At 42.2% G+C, this 26,684-nt stretch overlaps 1 protein-coding gene across 2 annotated transcripts in view; it reads right to left on the bottom strand.

Annotated features, from left to right (window-relative positions):
* Positions 1–2,057: 2,057 nt before the first annotated feature.
* The window catches only part of LOC133541240 (zinc finger protein OZF-like), a 56,658-nt gene continuing 32,031 nt past the window's right edge, over positions 2,058–26,684 (bottom strand). The window contains exons 3-5 of one of the 2 annotated variants that reach the window (XM_061884505.1): positions 12,096–12,314; positions 6,378–6,430; positions 2,939–3,011 (exon numbers count right to left, since the gene is read on the bottom strand). In XM_061884505.1, coding sequence (XP_061740489.1) covers positions 2,955–3,011; positions 6,378–6,430; positions 12,096–12,314 — 329 coding nt within the window. In that variant the 3' untranslated portion in view covers positions 2,939–2,954. Of the gene's footprint in view, positions 3,012–6,377; positions 6,431–12,095; positions 12,315–26,684 lie in introns of both variants that reach the window. The other variant, XM_061884503.1, reaches the window with a different exon arrangement.

Consider the following 26,684-nt stretch of genomic DNA (forward strand, 5'->3'; position numbering starts at 1 on the left):
TGAAAAAAGCATTTGGTCGCTGATGCACGTATTGACTGATAAACATATTTTAATATTTGAAGATTTCATTAAGTACGACCTGCAAATAAAAAATATTACCAAATTTAAAATATTCTAGTTACTGCATCTTTTTTAATTATTTACTATTTCTTCTTCTTCTTCTTTTCTCTGGAAGAAAAAAATACTCATAACTTAAAAGTTTCCATCCTTTCTAAGGCAAAAGAGTTCATTTAAGAAAAAAAAAGAGGGAATTGACAACTTAAAATTATATTTAGGATGTTGTTTTGCAATTAGATACATTTGTTGGTTCTGTGACTGGGAACACAATTAACAGTTTTTTTTAAAGAATGTATGCAAAGTAAATCTCTGTGGGATGATGTACAATATTGGCTTTTGCTAGACATTCCAAACTTTGACTGATATTGATTTTTTTGTTTCGGGATGTTGAAAAAGAAAAAAACCCAAAAATGTTTAAAAGACAATACTGGATTTATTTGATATATCCACAAATGTAAGTTTGTAAAAACAAAATCAGCCTTTCACAAACAATTCAGCCATTTTCTCTCACTTTTATATGGCATAAAGGTCTGGGGACGTACATATAAAACAATCTCAACACAATCATCACATTACAAAAGAGAGTAATAAAAATAATTAATCAAATGGATTATAGAGACCCAACAAATAATTCATAGTCACACATTTTAAAATTGTATAAAAGACAACAGTTCAAATGATCTATAAAGTAAATAATAATATGCTTCCTGAAGTGGTCCAGAAGATGTTTCAGATGTGAAGCAGTACATATGTATATCATATAAAGGTGATAATCTATGGGATTATTAACAATTACAAATACAAACATGTAATACTTCAATATTTCATATGAATAAGTCTAAAATTGCATGACAATTATATATATATATATATACGTACATATATGTGTGTGTGGGTATACATACACACAAAATGTTTTTTGCGTGTAAAATATGTATTTTACTGTTTACTCTCACCTTTTTACTCAAATTGTTCTGTCCATTTTTTAATAAAAGAGCACAATGTTGCATATTAATGCATGTACTTGACTGAAAAAAGCACTAATGTAAAATATCTAATCTATAAATGTAGAAGCATATTAAACAGATTGTTAGACAAACAACAACAATGTCACACATGTTATATGTGCTGATGTTGTTAAAAAGTCCAAATGAAAGTCTGGACAGTTTATTTCAAATCCTGCGGTTTCATTTGCTGCTGCTGTTCTCACCAGCACACTTGTGTTTCTTACACTGGTACTTAGAAGACAATCTTTCACCACACACACTGCAACTCAACACTTTCTCACCTGTGTGTGTTCTCATGTGTGCTACAAGCTTTGATCGCTCACAAAAGCTTCTGTTGCAGATTGAACAGGAATGTCATTTTTCACCAGTGTGTGTTCTCTTGTGTCTTTTCAAACTCTGACTTTCTGTAAAACCTTTACCACAGGTTGAACAGGAAAAAGGTTTTTCACCAGTGTGTGTTCTCACATGTCTTTTCAAATGTTGATTTTGTGCAAAACCTTTACCACAGGTTGAACAGGAAAAAGGTTTTTCACCAGTGTGTGTTCTCATATGTAATTTCAAACATCGACTTTGTGCAAAACCTTTACCGCAGGTTGAACAAGAAAAAGGTTTTTCTCCAGTGTGTGTTGTCATGTGTGCTTTCATATTGTTACTTTTTGCAAAACTTTTACCACAGATTGAACAGACAAAAGGTTTTTCACCAGTGTGTGTTCTCATGTGTACTTTCAAATCATGACTTAGAACAAAACCTTTACCACATTCTGAGCAAGAAAAAGGTTTTTCTCCAGTGTGTGTTCTCATGTGTACTTTCAAACATTGACTTTGTGCAGAACCTTTACCACAGATTGAACAAGAAAAAGGTTTTTCCCCCGTGTGTGTTCTCATGTGTACATTCAAACCGTTACTTTGTGCGAATCCTTTACCACAGATTGAACAGACAAAAGGTTTTTCACCAGTGTGTGTTCTCATGTGTACTTTCAAATCATGACTTTGAAGAAAACCTTTACCACATTCTGAGCAAGAAAAAGGTTTTTCTCCAGTGTGTGTTCTCATGTGTACTTTCAAAAATTGACTTTGTACAGAACCTTTACCACAGATTGAACAAGAAAAAGGTTTTTCTCCAGTGTGTGTTCTCATGTGTACTTTCATACTTTGCCCTCGAGTAAAACATTTACCACAGATTGAACAAGAACAAGTTTTTTTCTCCAATGTGTGTTCTCATGTGTCTTTTCAAACTCTGACTTTCTGTAAAACCTTTACCACAGGTTGAACAAGAAAAAGGTTTTTCACCAGTGTGTGTTCTCATGTGTGCTTTCACATGTTCACTTTGTGTAAAACTTTTACCGCAGGTTGAACAGGAAAAAGGTTTTTCTCCAGTGTGTGTTCTCATGTGTACTTTCAAATAGCTAGGATATTTAAAAGTTTTGTCACAGTGAGAACATGTCAGGCGTGTGTTGTCAGTGTGACATGTTGCATCATCTTTAGAGTCTTCATCATCAGTGTGAGGAGAGTGTGAGGTTGTGTCCTCACTATCTGATAGTGGAGCTAAGAGCTGGTCTGCTTGTGATCCTCCACAGTGGTCTCCATCAGCTTCTGTTGTCATGTGTTGTGTTGAGCTGCTGCTTGGAGGCTCCCCCCCTCCCCTCTCCTCACTTTCACCTTTCACCTCATCATCTTCACTCTTCACAGGGACACCAGTCACTGGGAACTCCAGCAGTCCTTCAAGATGCCCTCCCTCCTGACTGATGCTGTGTTCCTCCTCTTCTTCTTTAATGTGGGGGGTCAGTGAGTCTCCCTCTTCCTTTTTACAGGGAAGGGTCTGTGTCAAAGAGGAAAAAAAGACACCAGAGGGTCTGTGGCGTCTGGTCTTCCTCTTTGATGGATCCTCCTTCACCATCCTGAAGCTACACTCCTGTTTTTCAGGCAGAAGTTGTTCTTCACAGACTTCTGCAGGATACAAAATGACAAACATGCTTGAGAAATGTCCAGATTTGCTCAGTAACATGAGGCATTCGATACGTTTCCATGTACTTAAAAAAAACAAGTTATTATATGAATTGGCCTGAAAACAAACAGACTGTTCTTTACAACATTTAAGACAGCGGCACGCACAATTGCAGCGGCTCATGGCTCTCCTCTTCAGTGTTATTTTTTATTGTTTTTCTACTTTTTTCTTACCTGTGCTTTCACTATCGGTTCTGTGTACACTCAGTACACCCGCTAGACCAGGGGTAGGGAACCTATGGCTCTATGACTGCATCTGGCTCTCAGATAAATCTTAGCTGACATTGCTTAACACGATAAGTAATGAATAATTCCGTTGGTAATCAGTGTCAAAAATAACGTTCAAATTATAAAACATTCTCATGCTTTTTAACCCATCCATCCACACCTGTTGAAGAAGTCGCATTAATGGTATGAAGTATTATATTTATTGTTGGTTAGCTTCAGAATAACAACGTTATTAAAAATACCAAGAGACTTATTATATTAAAAATGTTGGTCTTACTTAAAAATCCACACATTTAGTTGTATTCAGTCTTAAAAAAATAATATATGGCTCTCATGGAAATACTTTTGAAAATATTTGGCTTGTATGGCTCTCTCAGCCAAAAAGGTTCCCGACCCCCGCGCTAGACACTTTTGGATATCGGCGTCCAATACCAGATATCGGTCTCCGGAGACTTTCACTACACGCACAACATCCCAGAAGACATAGCGAGATCGCCGGGCTCTCCGTGGATCGTTATGGGGTCTAGGAGGCGGCGCAGTGGGAGAAGGGAGAGGAAGCAGAAAGGAGGCTGTAGGGCTACGGCTAAAGAAACAACCACACAAGCCACCACTACCGAGCCTGTTTCTCTGCAATGCCAGATCCCTGGTGCATAAAACAGACGGCCTGGAATTACAACTGGCTGGAAATCGCTATGTTCGTGACTGCTGTGTTTTGCTCATCACTGAAATGTGGCTTCACCTGAGGATCCCCGATGCCAGCCTGAAGCTAGCAGGCCGCACTTTGCTCCGCTGGGACAGGACTGTGAAGTCCGGTAAGAGCAGAGGAGCGGGTCTCTGTGTTTAATTGCATGATAACTGCTGTAACAACGGGACAATCATACACCAACACTGTTCCCCAGACCTCGAGTACGTCTGTAAGATGCTCGCCTTTTTTTCTACCGGGAGTGATAACTGTAGTGATCATCACGGCTGTTTACATCCCACCCAACGCCAACGTGAACACAGCGCTCTCTCTCCTGCTGAACACCGTAATTCAGGGGTCTCAAACATGCGGCCCGCGGCCCAATTGCGCCCCGCGAGACGTTATTTTGCGGCCCGCACTTTGATATAACAAGTTAATGTTGGTGCGGCCCAGCGTCATACTTGCCAACGTTCCCAATTTTCCCGGGAGTCCCCTGGATTTCAGGGCATTTATTCTCTCGAAATCCTTGCCGATTTTTACCCTATCTACAATATTCAGGGAGTGCCTTTAGCGCCCTCTACATCCTGTACTGACAGCGTGCAAGCCCAGTTACATGTTGCATCTGACTGTGCAGCACGCACGTATGTCAATGCAAGACATATTTGATCAACAGCTACACAGGTCACACAGAGTGGCTGTAAAAAAATTCCAACACTGCTACAAATATGTGCCAGACTGTGAACCCACACCAAACAAGAATGACAAACACATTTCAGGAGAACATCCGCACCGTAATACAACATAAACACAAGAGACCAAATACCCAGAATCCCATGCAGCCCTGACTCTTCCAGGCTACACTATACACACCCCTGCTACCACCAACCCCCCACGCCTCACCCTCCCTACTTGCGTCGGTTGAGGTGGCGTATATTGTAGCCCGGGAGATTGAAGGCTGCAAGGTGTTTTGGGTATTTGTTCTCTTGTGTTTAAGTAATGTTAGGGTGCGGATGTTCTCCCGAAATGTGTTTGTCATTCTTGTTTGGTGTGGGTTCACAGTGTGGCGCATATTTGTAACAGTGTAAAAGTTGTTTATACAGTCACCCTCAGTGTGACCTGTATGGCTGTTGAGCAAGTACGTCCTGCAGCCGCTAAAGTTGTTCTGCACAAATCTCTCTCAACATTATTCTGAGCTGAAGCTTTGGTTGTGAGATGTAAAACATTTGCGCGATGACAATTTGTAGGGTAGTAGTCCTCATATTGAAGGTGCGTGACTCCCTGGGGGTACGTGAAGGTATGTCAAGGGACAAGTAGGATTTATTAAATATGTGCTGTAAAATAGCAGCGATTCATAATTACTCAATAAATATATTTATTGAATAATACTTCAACAAAATATGAATGTAAGTTCATAAACTGTGGAAAGAAATACAACAATGCAATATTCAGTGTTGACAGCTAGATTCTTTGTGGACATGTTCCATAAATATTGATGTTAAAGATTTCTTTTTTTGTAAATAAATGCTTAGAAGTAAGTTGATGAATCCAGATGGATCTCTATTACAATCCCCAAAGAGGGCACTTTAAGTTGATGATTACTTCTATAAGTGTAGAAATCTTTATTTATTATTGAATTACTTGTTTATTTTTCAACAAGTTTTTTAGTTATTTTTATATCTTTTTTTCCAAATAGTTCAAGAAAGACCACTACAAATGAGCAATATTTTGCACTGTTATACAATTTAATAAATCAGAAACTGATGACATAGTGCTGTATTTTACTTCTTTATCTCTTTGTTTCAACCAAAAATGCTTTGCTCTGATTAGGCGGTACTTGAATTAAAAAAAGGTTCACAGGGGGTACATCAGTGAAAAAAGGTTGAGAACCACTGTTGTAGTTAAAGGCCTACTGAAATGAGATGTTCTTGTTTAAAGGGGGATAGCAGGTCCATGCTGTGTGTCATACTTGATCATTTTGCCATATTGCCATATTTTTGCTGAAAGGATTTAGTAGGGAAAATCGACGATAAAGTTCGCCACTTTTGGTACTTCCTGAAAAAGCCTCGCCTTTACCGGAAGTCGCAGACGATGACGTCACAAGTGTGGGGGCTCCTCACAATTTTCACATTGATTTTAATGGGAGCCTCCAACAAAAACAGCTATTCGGACCGAGAAAACGACAATTTCCCCATTAATTTGAGCGAGGATGAAAAATTTGTCTTTGAGGATATTGATAGCGACGGACTATGAGAAAAAAATAAAAAAACGTGTTAAAAAAAACCCAAACGCGATAGCATTGGGACGTATTCCGATGTTTTTAAACACATTTACTAGGATAATTCAGGGAAATCCCTTATCTTTCTATTGTGTTGCTAGTGTTTTAGTGAGTTTAATATTACCTGATAGTCGGAGGTGTTGTGTTGCCACCATGTCTCACGGGTGTCGACAGCAGCTGTACAGACGACACAAGCTTAGCTGATATCTGGTAAGTGGCGACTTTTTAACCACAATTTTCTTACCGAAACCTGCTGGTTGACATTGGGTTGGGATCCATGTCTGCTTGACCGCGCTCTGATCCATAGTAAAGTTTCAGCTCCGGGAATTTTAAATAAGGAATCACTGTGTGTTTGTGTGGCTAAAGGCTAAAGCTTCCCAACTCCATCTTTCTACTTTGACTTCTCCAATATTAATTGAACAAATGGCAAAAGATTCAGCAACACAGATGTCCAAAATACTGTGTAATTATGCCGTTAAAGCAGACGACTTTTAGCTGTGTGTGTGTGTGCAGCGCTCATATTCATAACAGCCCGCGTACATGTCATCATTACACGACGTTTTATAGACGAAACTCCCGGGAAATTTAAAATTGTAATTTAGTAAACTAAAAAGGCCGTATTGACATGTGTTGCAATGTTAATATTTCATCATTGATATATAAACTATCAGACTGTGTGGTGGCTAGTAGTGGCTTTCAGTAGGCATTTAAAGGCAGTGCAGTCACGGCAGCCCTTAATAATGTAAAAATTGGGACAAATCCGGGAGAATGGTTGCACCGGTAGATTTTCGGGAGGTGCACTGAAATTCAGGAGTCTGCCTGAAAAATGGTGAGGGTTGGCAAGTATGTTGCTAGGGCGGGAAAGCCATTCATAGAAGGTGAATTCATTAAAAAGTGCATGTTGGATTTTTTAAGAAATCTTTTCTTGCGGCCCAGCCTCACCCAGTTTCTGCATCCAGTGGCCCCCAGGTAAATTGAGTTTGAGACCCCTGCCGTAATTGAACAGCAGCGGGTCCACCCGGATGGTGTTCATTATTGCAGGGGACTTTCATAAGGCCGACTTAAAGACTGTACTGCCAAAGTTTTACCAACATGTAAAGTGTTGTAATAGGGGATAGAAAAACTCGGGATCATTTTTACACCAATATCAGGCACGCAAACAGAACCACACCTCTCCCCCATCTCGGCCAGACAGACCATCTTGTCCCTCCTACTCCCCCCTCAGACGCAGAGTCAGACCCACCATAAAGACAGTCACAACCTGGCCTGAAAATGCTCTGTCAGACCTACAGGGCTGTTTTAGCTGAACACACTGGGACTTACACAGGAACTGTACAGGACTATATCAAGTTCTGCATTGGCAATCTGACTGTCGATAAAATCATCCAGGTTTTGCCTAACCGGAAACCCTGGATGACCAGCCAGGTCCGCTCACTCCTCAGGGCCCGCGACGCTGCTTTCAGGTCAGGTGACAGAGCTCTGTACAGGGCTGCTCAAGCTGGCCTGAGGAAAGGAATCCAAAAAACTAAGGCAGACCACAGGATGAGTATAGAGTCCCACCTGTCTAGCAACAACTCACGAGAGGTGTGGAGGAACTTACACCACATCACCAACTCCAGAGCAGACCTGAGTGCGCCGCTAGCAGAGGAGCCAAATAGCTTCTTTGCTCTCTTCGAGACACCACAGCAGCACTCATCTGTTCCAGCCCTGCCCCCATCCCCACCAGGCTCTTCCACACCCCCCCATTGACTGTACAGGAGCATGATGTCAGAGAGGTGCTCCTGGCAGTGAACCCCAGGAAAGCTGCTGGCCCACACGGAGTTCCTGGCAGGGTGTTTAGAGCGTGCGCCCACCAGCTCACCTCCACCTTTATCAGGATCATCAATCTCTCCCTGGCCCAGGCAGTCATCCCGTCCTGCCTGAAATCAGCTATAATATTCCCGATGCCAAAGAAGTCTCCCGTCACCACCCTGAATGATTACCGGCCGGTGGCCCTCACCCCGGTAATCATGAAGTGCTTCGAGAGGTTGCTTATACAGCACATTAAGGACTATCTCTCCCAATATTTTGACCCCTAACAGTTTGCATATCAGGCAAACAGATCCCCTGAGGATGCAATCAATGTGGCTCTCCACTTTGCTCTACACCACCTGGAGCAACAGCAGAGCTACGTCCGGATGCTCTTTGTGGATTACAGTTCTGCCTTTAATACAATAATATTGGACATCCTTATTACAAAATTGGACACTCTCGGCCTCCCCCCCATCACTTGTGCCTGGATTAAACACTTTCTCTCCAAGTGACAAGAGGAATTCTATTCTATTTTATTCACAGGAAAAAAAGACCCCTTTTTATGGCCTAAAATCTATAGTGCGATGAATTCTCTCCCACCTGAGTGCAGCTGGGATAGGTTCCAGTGCCCCCTGTGATGTTAATGTCAGTTACTGATGTATAAACCTGGGGAAAGATTAGGTCGTTTACAGTGTAAATCTGTATTTTGTATTGTTGTCTCTGCTATGGCGCAATCAATGGAATTATTGAGAAATTTCTAGGATGCGTTTATGATTTTTATGAGATTTTGATAGAATTTAATACATTCAAGGGCCAGCGTGGCTCGGTTGGTAGAGCGGCCGTGCCAGCAACTCGACGGTCCCAGGTTCCATCCTAGTCACTACCGTGGAGTCCTTTGGCAAGGTACTTTACCCACCTGCTCCAAGTGTAACTTAGATCATAAGTTTCACTATGTAAAGCGCTCTGAGTCACTACAGAAAAGCACTAAATAAATATATTTCACTTAAAAAGGAACCACACTTTTTTTAATTCATTTTGCCTATCAAGAGCACATGTTTTTTTCTTTTTTATGCATTCAAAATAGTAAATAAATGCGATCAAAAGTAAGTAAGTGAGTTACTAACGTTAACTGTTGCCGGTTAATTTCCACATCTGCTCACTTGTAGCTTGTAGGTTTTCGTCCTGGTCGTGGAACTGTGGACCAGTTCTATACTCTCGGCAGGGTTCCTGAGGGTGCACGGGAGTTTGCCCAACCAGTCTACATGTGCTTTGTGGACTTGGAGAAGGCATTCGACCGTGTCCCTCGGGAAGTCCTGTGGGGAGTGCTCAGAGACTATGGGGTACCGGACTGTCTTATTGTGGCGGTCCGCTCCCTGTACGATCAGTGCCAGTGAGGGTTGGACTCCACCAAGGCTGCCCTTTGTTACCGATTCTGTTCATAACTTTTATGGACAGAATTTCTTGGCGCAGTCAAGGCGATGAGGGGTTCCGGTTTGGTGGCCGCGGGATTAGGTCTCTGCTTTTTGCAGATGATGCGATCCTGATGGCTTCATCTGGCCAGGATCTCCAGCTCTCACTGGATCGGTTAGCAGTCGAGTGTGAAGCGACCGGAATGATAATCAGCACCTGCTAGTCCGAGTCCATGGTTCTCGCCCGGAAAAGGGTGGAGTGCTATCTCCGGGTTGGGGAAGAGACCCTGCCCCAAGTGGAGGAGTTCAAGTACCTAGGAGTCTTGTTCACGAGTGGCTGAAGAGTGGATCGTGAGATCGACAGGCGGATCGGTGCGGCGTCTTCAGTAATGCGGACGTTGTACCGATCCGTTGTCGTGAAGACGGAGCTGAGCCGGAAGGCAAAGCTCTCAATTTATCGGTCGATCTACGTTCCTATCCTCAGCTATGGTCATGAGCTTTGGGTCATGACCGAAAAGATAAGATCACGGGTACAAGCGGCTAAAATGAGTTTCCTCCGCCGTGTGGCGGGTCTCTCCCTTAGAGATAGGGTGAGAAGCTCTGCCATCCGGGAGGAACTCAAAGTAAAGCCGCTGCTCCTCCACATCGAGAGGAGCCAGATGAGGTGGTTCGGGCATCTGGTCAGGATGCCACCTGAACGCCTCCCTACGGAGGTGTTTAGGGCACGTCCAACCGGTAGGAGGCCAGGGGAAGACCCAGGACACGTTGGGAAGACTATGTCACCCGGCTGGCCTGGGAACGGCTCGGGATCCCCCGGGAAGAGCTGGACGAAGTGGCTGGGGAGAGGGAAGTCTGGGCTTCCCTGCTTAGGCTGCTGCCCCCGCGACCCGACCTCGGATAAGCGGAAGAAGATGGATGGATGGGCTCACTTGTAGCCTTTACGCTAAAATAACGTTACCTCTTATGTCAACCAGAACTGCATTAATGTTAGCAAGACTAACGTTACCTAAGCATAGGCAGTGGCTAACGGTAACATTAACGTTAGCCTTTTTGTATGTGTGATAACGTTAACGGTATCTTGTAGCCTACACCACTACAGAGTTTGCAGGTCTATGTAATAAACTAGTGCTTGCAAGATGTGAATTAAGACAATGTTAACGTTATCCTATTTCAGGTGATGACATTCATGACAGCCGGAGTGACCAGGGCAGTGATAGCTCTGTAGCACAGAGCGTTAACAATTTACCATGGCGAGGTATAACCATTTACCATGGCGAGGTATAACAATTTACCATGGCGAGGTATAACCATTTCCCATGGCGAGGTATAACCATTTACCATGGCGAGGTATAACCATTTACCATGGCGAGGTATAACCCTTTACCATGGCGAGGTATAACCATGGCGATGTATAACCATGGCGAGGTATAACCATTTACCATGGCGAGGTATAACCATGGCGAGGTATAACCATTTACCATGGCGAGGTATAACGTTTTACCATGGCGAGGTATAACCATTTACCATGGCGAGGTATAACCATTTACCATGGCGAGGTATAACCATTTACCATGGCGAGGTATAACCATTTACCATGGCGAGGTATATCCATTTTCCATGGCGAGGTATAACCATTTACCATGGCGAGGTATAACCATTTACCACGGCGAGGTATAACCATTTACCATGGCGAGGTATAACCATTTACCATGGCGAGGTATAACCAGTTACCATGGCGAGGTATAACCATTTACCATGGCGAGGTATAACCATTTACCATGGCGAGGTATAACCATTTACCATGGCGAGGTATAACCATTTTCCATGGCGAGGTATAACCATTTACCATGGCGAGGTATAACCATTTACCATGGCGAGGTATAACCATTTACCATGACGAGGTATAACCATTTACCATGGCGAGGTATAACCATTTACCATGGCGAGGTATAACCATTTTCCATGGCGAGGTATAACCATTTACCACGGCGAGGTATAACCATTTACCATGGCGAGGTATAACCATTTACCATGGCGAGGTATAACCATTTACCATGGGGATATAACGCAGAGCGCAGCAAGATGAGTGAGGAGGAGAATAACAACATTGCACGCAAGCTAACAAGAATGATGGTGAAAAATCTCCTCCCCTTCAACTTTAAAACAGATGAAAACGAGTAGGTTAATAATTGTATTTTGCTGGCATGTGATGAATCAAAAAGTAAACACCATTACTCTGAGATTTGTTTTAAATGTAAAGTGCTGTACAATACAAATAAATGAATGCAGGATTTTCCCTGCATGTACTTTTCTTAGGTGGCCCACTTAAAGGGGCAATAACAGTCAATATTTATCGATTAAAAAAAAAAATAATAATAATAAATAAAAGTGAGCTTTTGTCAAACCAAGTAATGTGTGTTTTTTTCCATATAGAACAACCTATCTGGATTCGATGGGAATCGTTCCGATAAGAGGATTCGATAATGGCATCAAAATCGATAATTTCTTAACAAACATCATGCCTATCTATGAGGATGAAGTGATGAAGCCTACTTGGATGAGAGGACAAAGGTCTTGTAAGAGAAAGTGAAGAGTCCAGTTGTGATGGATTGAATGCCCTGAGAATAAAATGATGTGCTTACTTGGACTGTGATGAAGCTGTGAGGACTCAGCTGCTTTGTCTTCATGCTCTTCAGTCTTCACAGAGACAACAGTCAGTGGAAACTTGCTGACATCAGCCTCCTCCTGCCCTAGAAGACACTCTCCCTCCTGACTCATCCACACTTCCTCCTCTTCCTCTTTCATGTGGGGGGGCTGTGGATACTCCTCTTCCTCTTTAATGTGGGGTTGCTGCTGGAGGTCTGTTGGGTAAATAAGTCAATAAGATAAAGAGAGAATATAAATAGTTTTGTACTGACACTGTTAACACAATGACATTATTTGTGGTCTTCCGTGTGTTGTGTTAAAAGTGTGTAGCAAAACAACCAATAAAAAACACAGGAAATACCGCCCTTTTTCCTAAAATGAATTCAAAAGTGGTACAGTGAGTACAAAAATAGACTTGGAAATTTGATGGGTGGCAATTTGAAACGTTTTTATAAGTACGAGACAGTATTGATTGAGGCATTCTTAACTTTACACTCACTGTTTTCCATCCATCCATTTTCTAAGTGTGTAAATATTTTATTTTGTATATGGTCTATGACACCTACAATTTAACTGTTAACTTAACCGCGATCTTGTAATGACAGAGTCATTACCATTAACTTTAATATATTGGAAAACTTTTTTTTTTATTCCAAAATCAATTAAAAATCATTCATGGTATGTTTTTGTCATCATGCAAAGTACTTTGATTGTGGTCATTTTGTTGACTGGGCCAAAAGGAACTTTTACTAAAAACATGTTTTATTATGTGTTTTTTGGAGTATCTCCATCAACAATTCCTCTTTAGGAATTGGAGACCATCTACGACACGCTGAAGGAAAGTCAGTCACCTTTAAGTTCTTTTAATAAATCAAGTGTTGACTACTTTGGTTATTGAACATAAATGTTTACTTTCACCTATTGATGCATGTAGGTCAGAATCAGGAAGTGAAATTATCATTTTAATTAGATTTGATTACAGTATCAAATGTATTTAGTGAGTGTGTGGGTTTTGTGTAAAGATGTTGATACAGGTTTACATCTTCTTGGGGACTGGAACACAGATATGTCCCGAAAGGATGCACCCATTTTTAAAACCTTCACTAAGCTGTGCCACCAACATTGTCTCACTTAGCTCATTAAGCAAACTACCTGTCACACCGCGGTGAGGGATGTCTTGTCTTGCTTTTTTCTGTCTTATGATTTGCATGTTTTAGTATAAAAGTAACTCTCCTCTCATTTCAGGTCACTTGCCTTTCCTTTTGTGTCATCAGTCTGACGTCATCCCTGTTCCCTGATTGTTTCCTCCTGTTCCCTATTACCCTCATGTGTTTTATAAGCCTTGTCCTCCTTTTGTTCTGTGCCAGATTGTTTCATTTACTCGTGCTCTCCAACGTCCATGTCCATGCCTTGCCTTACCTGGCCTCGTCTCGTGTTTACGTTCCTTGATCCTGAATCCCTGTGTTACTATTTTGAGTTTTCCTTTCTTCCTCCTCAGCAGAGTGATTTTGGTTATTTTGTTTATTAAGCCAAAGTGCTAAGTTATCAGTTATTTTTATTCATTCTTCCCTCAAATTTTTGAGTGACATTTTTTGTTAAAATGTATTAGATTAGATAGTGTAGAATTTTTCATAGCTGTTGTTTTTTCATCCTGTTGGAGCGTTTTTTTGTTAATACTTTTTATAGCATATACGGCCAATTGTAGTTTTCCTCCGTTCGGAGTGATTTTCGGTTGTTCCTTTTTTTAGGAATCTTTTTCGCCGATTAGTTTTTGTGGTTATTATATATATTGTTATTCCTTGACTTTGGAGGTGAAAGGAAGTTATCAAAATAAAAGCCTGTCAAAATTCCCTACCCTGCATCTGAGTCCTATCCTTTTTACCAAGCCTTGACACTACCAGGGTGAGTTAGTCCTTTTAAACCATCATAGACCTCGTTGTTACTTCTGACCAGTCTAAGAACACCACAAGTGTGCGGCTTAAGTGATCATTCCATGATTTTCTGTACCTATAAAGAACATAGAACCGAGGATGACGGCTATACAACAACCAAAGCTACAATCTTCAAGACCTAGACTAGAAAGGCTTTTAATGACAAACAGCCAAATTAAGACTCGCCTTGGTGCTTGCAAGTACACATGTGTTTGTGTCAATTCATAACCTCAGAAAAGTAGATAACTTTCCAGCAGAGAAGTAACTAAATCCAAATAAACGTTGAATATATTTTTTAAAGATATCTGGCTTGTATCTTCAGTAGAGATGTTAATCGCTGAGAATTTATCGATAAGATACCCTAAATGATATTCCTTATTGATACCAGTATTTATCGGTACTACATGTAATTTGTGGAAATAAAAAAGTGGAAAAAAGGCTTTTTATATAGCATTTCTATTAGCACAAGAGGTTGAACACCTCAAACATGATGTTCTATAACAGCAGGGAAGTCTTTTATCAACAGCTGTTTATTTGACGTCTTAAAGAAGTCAACTATGTGTGCAGTGCAAGGTGAAATGCAGTTATGTCATCTTCTTGTCAATAACACACACATCAAACTTGTGTTGCTTCCTTATTTGTCATTATTCAAAGCTGATTGTAATGTGTAGCAGCGGCAGCTGAACTCAATGTGACAACGTGTCATAGTTACCTACGTCAGCTGGAATTAAAAATACAAATAGTAGTGCCGTTAGTCCAGAATCTTCACGGTCCTCATAGACAACATAATTTGGAGCCAGTATTAAAAAAAATGGTATTTGGTTTTACATCTCTTATCTTCACCACTAAACCTTTGAAATATGCGGACATATGTGCTGCTAAAGGTAAATAAACAGTAGCCATATTGAATGTTTGCCTTCATTTGACCACGTGAGGTTAGGAGGACGGCCTCTAGGTCACATGGTTACACCCCAGCAATTACACTGTTGATGATGGATTTTTAAATGGTGGTGTTAAAAAGCAAATATATCTCCATCTTTAGTCCTAAATGTGGCCCCCGGATGAACATGTGTCACAAACACTGTATTAGATGATATGTGGATGTTGTGCTTACTTGGACTGTGATGAAGCTTTGAGGACTCAGCTGGTTTGTCTTCATGCTCTTCAATCTTCACGGAGACAACAGTCAGTGGAAACTTGCTGACATCAGCCTCCTCCTGCCCTGCAGGACACTCTCCCTCCTCTTCCTCTTTAAAATAGGGGGGCTGTGGATGTGTGAAACTGTCCCCCTGCTGATGAGGGAGACATTCTTCTTGGTGTTCCATCAGCTGATGGATGTCTACAGGACACAAACAAAAGACATTTTAACTACTACAGGACTGTCTCAGAAAATTATAATATTGTGATAAACTCCTTTATTTTCTGTAATGCAACTAAAGCATGAAAATGTCATACATTCTGGATTCATTACACACCAACTGAAATATTGCAAGCCTTTTATTATTTTAATATTGCTGATAATGGCATACAACTTAAGAAAACTCAAAAATCCTATCTTAAAAAACTAGAATATTTCCTCAGACCAAGTAAAAAAAAAAGATTATTAAGAGCAATGCCTAATCAAACATTTGAAAATGTCAATTAATGGACTCAGTACTCAGTCCTTTTGCACGGATTACAGCATCAATGCGGCGTGGCATGGAGGCAATCAGCCTGTAACATAGCTGATAAATGGTTGTACTTGTAGAGCACTTTTCTACCCCTTTTTAGGGAGCCCAAAGCGCTTTGACACTATTTTCCACATTCACCCATACATTCACACACTGATGGAGGGAGCTGCCATGCAAGGCGCTAACCAGGGCCCATCTGGAGCAAGGGTGAAGTGTCTTGCTCAGGACACAACGGACGTGACTCGGATGGTAGTAGGTGGGGATTGAACCAGTAACCCTCAGATTGCTGGCACGGCCACTCTCCCAACTTCGCCACGCCATCAGCTGAGATGTTATGGATGCCCAGGATGCTTCAATAGCGGCCTTTAGCTCATTTGTATTATTGGGTCTGGTGTCTTTCAGCTTCTTCTTCTTCACAATACCCCACAAATTCTCTATGGGGTTCAGGTCAGGGGAGTTGGCAGGCTAATCGAGGACAGTAATGCCGTGGTCAATACACCAGTCACTGGTGGTTTTGGCACTATGGGCAGGCGCCAGATCATGCTGGAAAATTAAATTCTAATCATATAGCTTTTGCACACATAAATAACTTGTCAAACCTGCCAGCTATCAGGCTAGTTGTACAGCGTCAGTTACCATGGTAACTGACTCAAACTTTGTCTTACCTCTCTTGTTTTTGGAGGTAAAACTCCCGAGCTTTGCATACTCAGGACTTTGCACTTAACCTGCTCTCTGGAATATTCCCCCGGCAACTGTGTGAGTTTTGTGTAAACATGTTGATACACATTGTTACAAACAGCAACCTCTCATAAATATTGTGTGTCTGACAATGTCTCCTTCTTAACAATGTAAAACAATCAGTACATCATCTTCACCTGACAATTCATCTTCCTACAGACAATTTATTGAAGAATAGTGTTAATAATGAAATATAAAGTCAGTAAAGATGTGGGAGTAAGAAGTAAACAAACCTGTTCTGTGTAACACAACTTGATGTTTTTCATGTTGTCGCTCCTTCTCCTCTTTTGTTGGACAAAGTTCCTCATCGTACTTTGCTATGGTTCTTTGGCACATTTTCACACAATCACAACACTTTACACTCACACTTGATCTCTACTTAGTGATGTGTTTTGATCACTTGCGCCTCTCTTTGTTAGCAGCTAACAAGCTAAGCTAACTAGCAAGCTAAGCTAGCTCGAGAAGCATCAAAGTGCGCTCAGACTAATATAACCGGATGCAAACAGTAATTAACGATGTTTACTCTATTTACTAGAGTGTAATAAAGGACATATATGTGTACATGGAGGCACAGATTAAGAACATTGAACTGTGACGACTGCAATAACGTCTTCACCGTCAGACGCCATCTTGCCTCGCCGTGTTTGCTTCGCGCGCATTGATGTCAGATCTCGCGAGAGAAACAAGTAACCAGTCTTTTCCAAATCTCGCGAGAAGAATAAGTACAACCAGCTTTCCACCCCACTATTTACTTATTGAGAAAATAAAAGTAAACCTGTCCATTTCCAATTTTCAAAACAAAGACATAAAACGTATTTTCCTAATAATATTCAAATATTTAACTATGTATTGAAACAACAGTAGCATAAAGAAAGAAAAAAAGAAAAAAAAAAAATATTACACTCATGATATTATTTTTGTCTTGGATGCTAATCGTTTTTATAATATATTTTAGAATGTGGGAGGTTTTCAAGTTCTTTTTAAATTTCCTTTGGCATTATATCTATCTATCTATCTATCTATCTATCTATCTATCTATCTATCTATCTATCTATCTATCTATCTATCTATCTATCTATCTATCTATCTATCCATCCATCTATCCATCTATCTATCTATCTATCTATCCATCTATCTATCTATCTATCTATCTATCTATCTATCTATCTATCTATCTATCTATTTTTTTTTTGCTGCTTGCGCTGTGGAAGGTGGCTGCATCTCCAATAGCTCTGTAGTTGTACATCTTTTAAACCTATCTTTTATCTTTATCTTTTATCTTTAATTATTGTTATTATTTATTAGATCTTATAAACATATATTTTATCTTTTATGTTTTTTATGTTTTCCTTGAAGACAGTGAATCCCTGTACATATCCAATGGATACTTTTGGCAGTTTTAATAGACCAGGAAGCAGCTTTCTTTCTTATTCAAGAGAGGAGCTGCTCAGTCTGAAAACAATGGGACGTACTGGTGTTCGACACTCTATTCCAGCGGAGCTAAGGAAGAATCCTCGGGGCTTCAAAGCGGGAGCTAAGGTAAAGGCTAAGCGTGAGGAAAATCGACGGCGCTACAAACCATCCATTCCTTCCGTCATCATGGGAAATGTGAACTCGCTGCCGATCAAGATCGATGAGCTTCATGGACTGAAAAGCCAATGTGCGTATCTAGAGAGCAGCCTGCTCATCTTCACGGAAACATGGCTAAACCACCTGGTACCGGATGCTAATGTGGACCTGCAGGGATTCACCCTAGTGAGAGCTGACAGAGACACAAAATCATGTGGGAAAAGAAAAGGTGGGGGACTCATCATATATGTTAACAACCGCTGGTGTAACCCAGGACACATCTCTGTGAAGAAAGTCTTTTGTTGCCCGGACCTGTAGCTACTAGCTGTTAGCCTCCGGCCATACTATCTGCCGAGGGAGTTCAGTCACGTGATCTCCCTCTGTGTTTACATTCCCCGAGGGCAGATGCTGCCAATGCATGTGAGATGATCCACGCCATCACATCAAGGCTTTAGACAAAACATCCTGAGGCTTTTTTCATCATTTCTGGGGACTTCAATCATGCTACTTTGGACTCAACATTAGCTGCTTTTTACCAGGCTGTGGATTGTGCCACGAGAAACAACAGGACAATTGACCGACTGTATTCTAATGTCAGGGATGCATACAAGGTCACACCCTTCCCCCCACAAGGGAAGTCTGACCACAATCTTGTTCATTTGCGGCCAAAACACACCCCCATGGTCCAAAGACAGCCTGTTAACACTTGCTATGTGAGGAAGTGGTCCCCTGAATTGGAAGATGCCCTCAGAGACTACAACACCACAGACTGGGACGTGCTGCTTCCACAGGGTGAGGACATTGGTGGGCTGACTCATTGTCTCACAGATTACCTCAACTTCTGTGTGGACGTGATCTGCCCTGCCTCCCTAATAACAAACCCTGGGTAACACAAGAAGGTAAAGCTATCCTCAACAAGAAGAAAGCTGCCTGCAGGAGTGGAGACAGGGAGGCAATGAGAGCAGCACAGCGGGAGGTGAAACACCGCGTGAGGGAGGCTAAGGACAGCTACAAGAAGAAGCTGGAGCAGAAGCTGCAGCAGAACAACGTGAGGGAGGTCCGGGAAGGTGTGAAAACCATCACAGGCCACAAGACAAAGACCAGAGCTGTTGTGGGGACAATAGAGAGGGCCAATGAGATGAACAACTTCTTCAACCGGTTCAACCAGCCCGTGTCCTCCCCACCCCCCACTCCCCATCACAGCCACCCTCTCTTCTGCTCCCCTCAACGCACCCCCCTCCACCACCTCTACGCAGACACTAGTCATCTCTGCGGACCAGGTCAGAGGTCAACTGAGGAAGCTACAACCAAGGAAAGCAGCAGGCCCAGACAAGCTGTGCCTCCGACTCCTGAAGACCTGTGCTGCAGAACTGGGTGAACCACTTCAACAGATCTTCAACCTCAGCCTGCAGCTGGGGAGAGTGCCCACCCTCTGGAAGATGTCATGCATCGTTCCAGTTCCCAAAAAGAACTTCCCCAGTTAGCTGAACGACTACAGACCAGTGGCGTTCACCTTTCATCTAATGAAGACAATGGGGCGGCTCTTTCTCAGCCTCCTCAGACCACAGGTGCAACATGCCCAGGACAGCCTGCAGTTTGCGTACCAGGCAGGCGTTGGTGTGGAGGATGCTATCCTTTACCTGCTGAACCGAGCCCACTCACACCTGGATAAGGGAAATGGCACTGTGAGGATCCTGTTCCTGGACTTCTCGAGTGCCTTTAATACCATCCAGCCCCGCCTCCTTCAGGACAAGCTGGACAGAATGCGAGTGGACCCCTGCCTGGTTGCCTGGATTTCGAACTACCTCACCGACAGGCCACAGTACGTCAGACTGAAGGATTTCACGTCTGACACTGTGATCAGCAGCACCGGAGCACCGCGGGGAACGGTGCTGGCCCCTCTTCTCTTCACCCTGTACACCGCTGACTTCTGCTACAACTCAGAGCTGTGTCACGTCCAGAAGTACGCGGATGACACTGCTATCGTCGGGTGCATCAGGGACGGCAGAGAGGAGGAGTTTCGGAACCTGGTCAGGGACTTTGCTGTCTGGTGCCACACGAACCTCTTGCAGCTCAATCCGTCAAAGACCAAGGAGCTGGTCATTGACTTTGGGAGGTGGAGTCCACGGTCACAACCTATTGTGATCGAGGGAGTTGAGGTACAGACCGTGGACTCATTCAAGTACCTCGGTGTTTGGGTGGACAATAAGCTGGACTGGACTTTTAACACAGACCACCAGTACAAGAAAGAAGTATAGAGAAGTATAGAGCGTTTTCCGTTCGGGCTCCAGTACTCTGGAATGCCCTCCCGGTAACAGTTCGAGATGCTACCTCAGTAGAAGCATTTAAGTCTCATCTTAAAACTCATCTGTATACTCTAGCCTTTAAATAGACCTCCTTTTTAGACCAGTTGATCTGCCGCTTCTTTTCTTTCTCCTATGTCCCCCCCTCCCTTGTGGAGGGGGTCCGGTCCGATGACCATGGATGAAGTACTGACTGTCCAGAGTCGAGACCCAGGATGGACCGCTCGTCGGGACCCAGGATGGACCGCTCGCCTGTATCGGTTGGGGACATCTCTACGCTGCTGATCCGCTTGAGATGGTTTCCTGTGGACGGGACTCTCACTGCTGTCTTGGAGCCACTATGGATTGAACTTTCACAGTATCATGTTAGACCCGCTCGACATCCATTGCTTTCGGTCCCCTAGAGGGGGGGGGTTGCCCACATCTGAGGTCCTCTCCAAGGTTTCTCATAGTCAGCATTGTCACTGGCGTCCCACTGGATGTGAATTCTCCCTGCCCACTGGGTGTGAGTTTTCCTTGCCCTTTTGTGGGTTCTTCCGAGGATGTTGTAGTCGTAATGATTTGTGCAGTCCTTTGAGACATTTGTGATTTGGGGCTATATAAATAAACATTGATTGATTGATTGATTGATTGAAGAAAGGACAGAGCAGGCTGTACTTCCTCAGGAGGCTGCACTCTTTCAACATTTGTAGAAAACTCCTGTGGATGTACTACCAGTCTGTGTTTGCCAGCGTTCTGTTCTACATGGTAGTGTGCTGGGGGGGGGCGGTACATCTAAGAAGGACAGCTCCAGACTTGAGAAACTGATCAGGCGGGCCGGTTCTACAATCGGAATGAAACTGGACTCACTGGTGAGGGTGGCAGAGAAGAGGACTGTTGACAAACTAGTGAGCATCCTGGATGATGCCAGTCACCCTCTGCATAGCATTATCAGTAGCCAGAGGAGCCTGTTCAGTTCTAGACTGCTTCATCCCAAGTGCAGGACTAATAGACTCAAAAACTCCTTTGTCCCACACGCCATTAGACTGTACAACTCCTCTCTGGGGCAGGGGGTGGGGGGTACTAGGATGACAGGGGATGCAAAACAATAACAGTGCAATACATTTTTCATAACATGGTCACTACTGCCTACTTTGTCTTGTTATATTCTTATTTTACTGTTATATTGTTATTCCCATTGTTGCTTTTTTATTTTTTATTCTTATTGTAATATTTCTCTATTTTGTTTCCATTTAAACCCCCATTATTTACTTTTTACTTTTTTAAATTCATCTCAACTCTGTACACTGCTGCTAGAATTTTAATTTTCTCCTGAAGGAATCAATAAAGTACTATCTATCTATCTATCTATCTATCTATCTATCTATCCATCTATCTATCTATCTATCTATCTATCTATCTATCTTCCTGTGCACTTAAGATGTGACTTTAAGGTTTTACTACTTACGTATAAAATACTACACGGTCTAGCTCCATCCTATCTTGCCGATTGTATTGTACCATATGTCCCGGCAAGAAATCTGCGTTCAAAGGACTCCGGCTTGTTAGTGATTCCCAAAGCCCAAAAAAAGTCTGCGGGCTATAGAGCGTTTTCCGTTCGGGCTCCAGTACTCTGGAATGCCCTCCCGGTAACAGTTCGAGATGCCACCTCAGTAGAAGCATTTAAGTCTCACCTTAAAACTCATTTGTATACTCTAGCCTTTAAATAGACTCCCTTTTTAGACCAGTTGATCTGCTGTTTCTTTTCTTTTTCTTCTATGTCCCACTCTCCCCTGTGGAGGGGGTCCGGTCCGATCCGGTGGCCATGTACTGCTTGCCTGTGTATCGGCTGGGGACATCTCTGCGCTGCTGATCCGCCTCGACATCTCTGCGCTGCTGATCCGCCTCCGCTTGGGATGGTTTCCTGCTGGCTCCGCTGTGAACGGGACTCTCGCTGCTGAGTTGGACCCGCTTTGGACTGGACTCTCGCGACTGTGTTGGATCCATTGTGGATTGAACTTTCACAGTATCATGTTAGACCCGCTCGACATCCATTGCTTTCCTCCTCTCTAAGGTTCTCATAATCATTATTGTCACAGACGTCCCACTGGATCATTATTGTCACCGATGTCCCACTGGGTGTGAGTTTTCCTTGCCCTTATGTGGGCCTACCGAGGATGTCGTGGTGGTTTGTGCAGCCCTTTGAGACACTAGTGATCTAGGGCTATATAAGTAAACATTGATTGATTGATTGATTGATATATATATAAATGTATACATATATAATATAGATATATATGCATATTTATAATATATACTTATTTACTGTATATATATATATATATATATATATATATATATATATATATATATATATATATATATATATATATATATATGCATATGCATATACAGGCAGTTTTGTCTGAGTTTTCTTCCTAAGGGGCGCTAGAGCACAATTTTTAGTTTTGAGGTTAGGTTTTTTAATTAAATCGCAATGTTGGCCAGTCCTGATGTGTGTGTCAAATTTGGTGAGTTTTGAAGCATTTTAAGGGGGTCAAATTATAGCTCAAAGCTGCGGAATAATAATAAAGAAAGAAAGAAATAATGAAACACTAGAAATTCAATGGGGTCCTCTGTCCCAAAGGGACATTCGGTCCCTAACAATGTCAACTTCCCAAAGTTAGGTTATGGATATTTATTTATGCACCCCAAACAATGACTAACAATGCTTCATCTACTACACCACATGTATGCGTACATGTATGCACTAAATACAAATAGAGAAACAATAATGGCCAGTGGCCACGTTTAGGCCTTCCCTGTCAAACGCCATTTTGCTTTTTACCCCTTCGTCTTCTTTGGATTTCCAGCAGACTAGTAGAGCATCTTAGGCCTCCACAGCTTCTTAACGCAACTTCTTTGTCCTGTCCAATGGTCCATACTACTGTACATTCTACGTGAACGCCTCCACTTCTCCCAGGGTGGCGAGTCAGAGTACTGCTGAGGCATTGAACTGCAAGTTGACAAAATATCGCCCCCTACCTTGAGGCAGAGGTACTTTCTGCCTAATGGCCTGCCTTTTCCCTGAGGCAACAACCATGCGCCCCCTCGTACGCACACTGTGTGTAGCCGTGGAGGCACCGCCTGTGTCTGCCTCACTTCTCGTATGCTGCGTTGTTTTGATCAGGAAACATGGAATTTCCGCAATTTTGACCATGAAAAATATCGAAATATACAGGAACCACATCAAAATCACATAGAAATTATAAACCAAAAAAGAAGTATTAAAACTTATTTTATTTTATTATTTCGTTTTGGAACATCTCATGGTTAAGCCACCTGGCAGGTGAGGCACAGCCTCACTTGCCTCCCTGACAGCACGCCACTGCTAGAATGACAGTACATATAGTCGACTCAAATATAAAGTATAAAAGATAAAGTCTCTTTAAAATTGATTTGAAAGCAGGTTTATCCAGACTATTGTACCTGCAAAGCATTTGTTAAACAAAAGTAGCATGATCTTAAGCCTTTGCTCGGTTTGAAATGTGAAAGAGTTGGCCATTCCCGTGACATTAATGAGATTTTAAAGGACTTGTTGATGTTAATGTGTTACAAACCTCTTCCTTGTTTATAAGCTACATACAACATCAACTGTTCTTTGTTCATGCACATCATACATATCAAGAAAGTGTTTGGATGTATTCATTTAATCAATGAATTGTTGGTTGCCAAAAAGTGATGCAAAGTAATATTTTGATACAGACACATCTCATCTGTGCATAAATGACTAGAATAACCTGGGCAAACTTTTTAACTGGCAGGCCACATCCATCACACGTAGGCTCGACAGCTCTCTGAAAAAATAAGTAGGAGACATTTTGTTGGCAGGGCCGCCCCAGTTGTCTTCATCTCTACTGGCATGGTGATTTTTCTGTTTGTTTGCTTGTTTTTGCCTTCTTTATTTATGTGTCTCAGAAAAATTGTATGTAAATTATCAAAACAATTTTCCGTTCTCTGAATTCCCAGTGAACAGACGAAAGCTGTCTTTGTTGCGCAAAGCCAAAGGCTTGGAAAGTTACACTGTGTACGATGGGAGGAGACGGGAGAGGTTATTTATTGTCATCCGAGACTTGCCCAAGCTCGATCCAGGACCAGTCCAAGCCCAAGGCATCTTTTTCTTTTGTGTTTATGGCTGTTTACATTTCCCCCATTCCTTTAGAAACAGCTGTTGTTATGTAAACAGGGAATATCCAAATAAAAGAGGCGACGTGAGCCTTTTTCCGTAAGAGCGTGGGTGACACTGTAAGAGGTTACAGGTCAACACGTTTCTCCTCAAATTGAGCAAAATTGAATTCTGTCCCTGTTTATTTCCTTGCCTCCTGTCTTGTTTAGTAGATGTAATCGATGTTTGAACCTGACAATGTGAAAAACATGTTTTACTATTTAACTGAAACCTGTATTTAATTAGACACGTCTTGGAGTAATAAGAACACATGGTCATAAAAACATGATCAAATCATTCATGCTGGAGTGCAAAATCAAATCAGTAAATGTCTTTCATTTTTATCCCATGAGAGGTCGCCACAGCACAACATTCATAATCATTCTGTTGGGAACTCGCATGGCTGCAGTCGTGTGTCCCCGATGATGCAAGAATCCAGGAGAGAGGAGTGAAGGTAAGACGAATTTAATATGGAACTCATAAGAAAACAAATAAAAATAAAGCAGTTGTGCAAAGTAACGTTCTCAACATGATATTATCATCGAGCACTGAGGAGGGCTCGAGTGAAACATAACTAGACACTAGTGTGATTGACAGCAGGTGTGAACCGCTGCCAATCAACGAAAAGAGAAAAAACAACAGTGCTCTGTGAATAAAACAGGAAATACAACAAAATAAGAGCACCGAACAGGAAGTAATTACAAAAACACGAAAAACTAACAGAAATGAAGTGACAGGTTGTCACAGATTCAGATCAAAGTTGACCTTCCCATCCTGACCTGGAATCGTACCCACACCCACTGTCAAACATACCATTCCACTACTAGCATCAACAGAAGAACAGATGAATTATGTTATTTGATTCTCTTAAATTTGCTGTGATTTCCACTAAATATTGTATTTTAATAAAGAGCTCTGTCCTTCATTCATTCTCTTTGACAAACTATTTTTGATTGTCACTTTTCGGACACGGTTAAGGCTTAATTAAGATCATTTGATACTTGTTTTGCATGACTGCAAGCTAAAAGTGTTATCATGTGTGCAATGACAAAGCACCTCCAAAACAGAATTGTATTTGACACGTTTTTACTGAATAAAACACCCAGAATGTACATGAAACATTGTACTCATAAATCACTGAATATCAACAGTATATGAACGGCCTACCTTGTTTACTTCCCAAATGACATCCTCGGCATATCTGGCAATGAAGCAAAAATAGGACAATTGTTGCGTTCTGACCCGTTCTTCCTTCGGTCAACGCCCCCAGGTTCTTTTATGACTCATAAGCTGGTTTTGAATCAATCAGAGACAGAGGTTGCTCATTTTGATATTTTATAACCAAAGCGCCTTGGGAGCTCAATCTAGATACAACATTTCAAAGGCACGGTCCAAATTGGTCTAATCCTAAAATGGCAGTTTCTCCCTCCTCACTCCCTCTCACCCGCCCCTCTTCTTCTCCTCCCTATCTTGGACAGTTGAGATAACAGATTATTATGTTTTCATTCCAACATTCCAAATTCAAGGTCTATGTAAAAGGCTCACACTTTAGCTGTTCTAAAATCTGACAAGGAAATAAAAAGACAACCAAATCCAATACTATGCAAAAACAGCAAATATTTTCAAAAAATATCAATCAATCAATCAATCAATGTTTATTTATATAGCCCCAAATCACAAATGTCTCAAAGGACTGCACAAATCATTACGACTACAACATCCTCGGAAGAACCCACAAAAGGGCAAGGAAAACTCACACCCAGTGGGCAGGGAGAATTCACATCCAGTGGGACGCCAGTGACAATGCTGACTATGAGAAACCTTGGAGAGGACCTCAGATGTGGGCAACCCCCCCCCCCCCTCTAGGGGACCGAAAGCAATGGATGTCGAGCGGGTCTAACATGATACTGTGAAAGTTCAATCCATAGTGGCTCCAAGACAGCAGTGAGAGTCCCGTCCACAGGAAACCATCTCAAGCGGATCAGCAGCGTAGAGATGTCCCCAACCGATACAGGCGAGCGGTCCATCCTGGGTCCCGACGAGCGGTCCATCCTGGGTCTCGACTCTGGACAGTCAGTACTTCATCCATGGTCATCGGACCGGACCCCCTCCACAAGGGAGGGGGGGACATAGGAGAAAGAAAAGAAGCGGCAGATCAACTGGTCTAAAA

The sequence above is a fragment of the Nerophis ophidion genome, linkage group LG23 (genome assembly GCF_033978795.1).
Source record: "Nerophis ophidion isolate RoL-2023_Sa linkage group LG23, RoL_Noph_v1.0, whole genome shotgun sequence".
Lineage (NCBI taxonomy): Eukaryota > Metazoa > Chordata > Actinopteri > Syngnathiformes > Syngnathidae > Nerophis > Nerophis ophidion.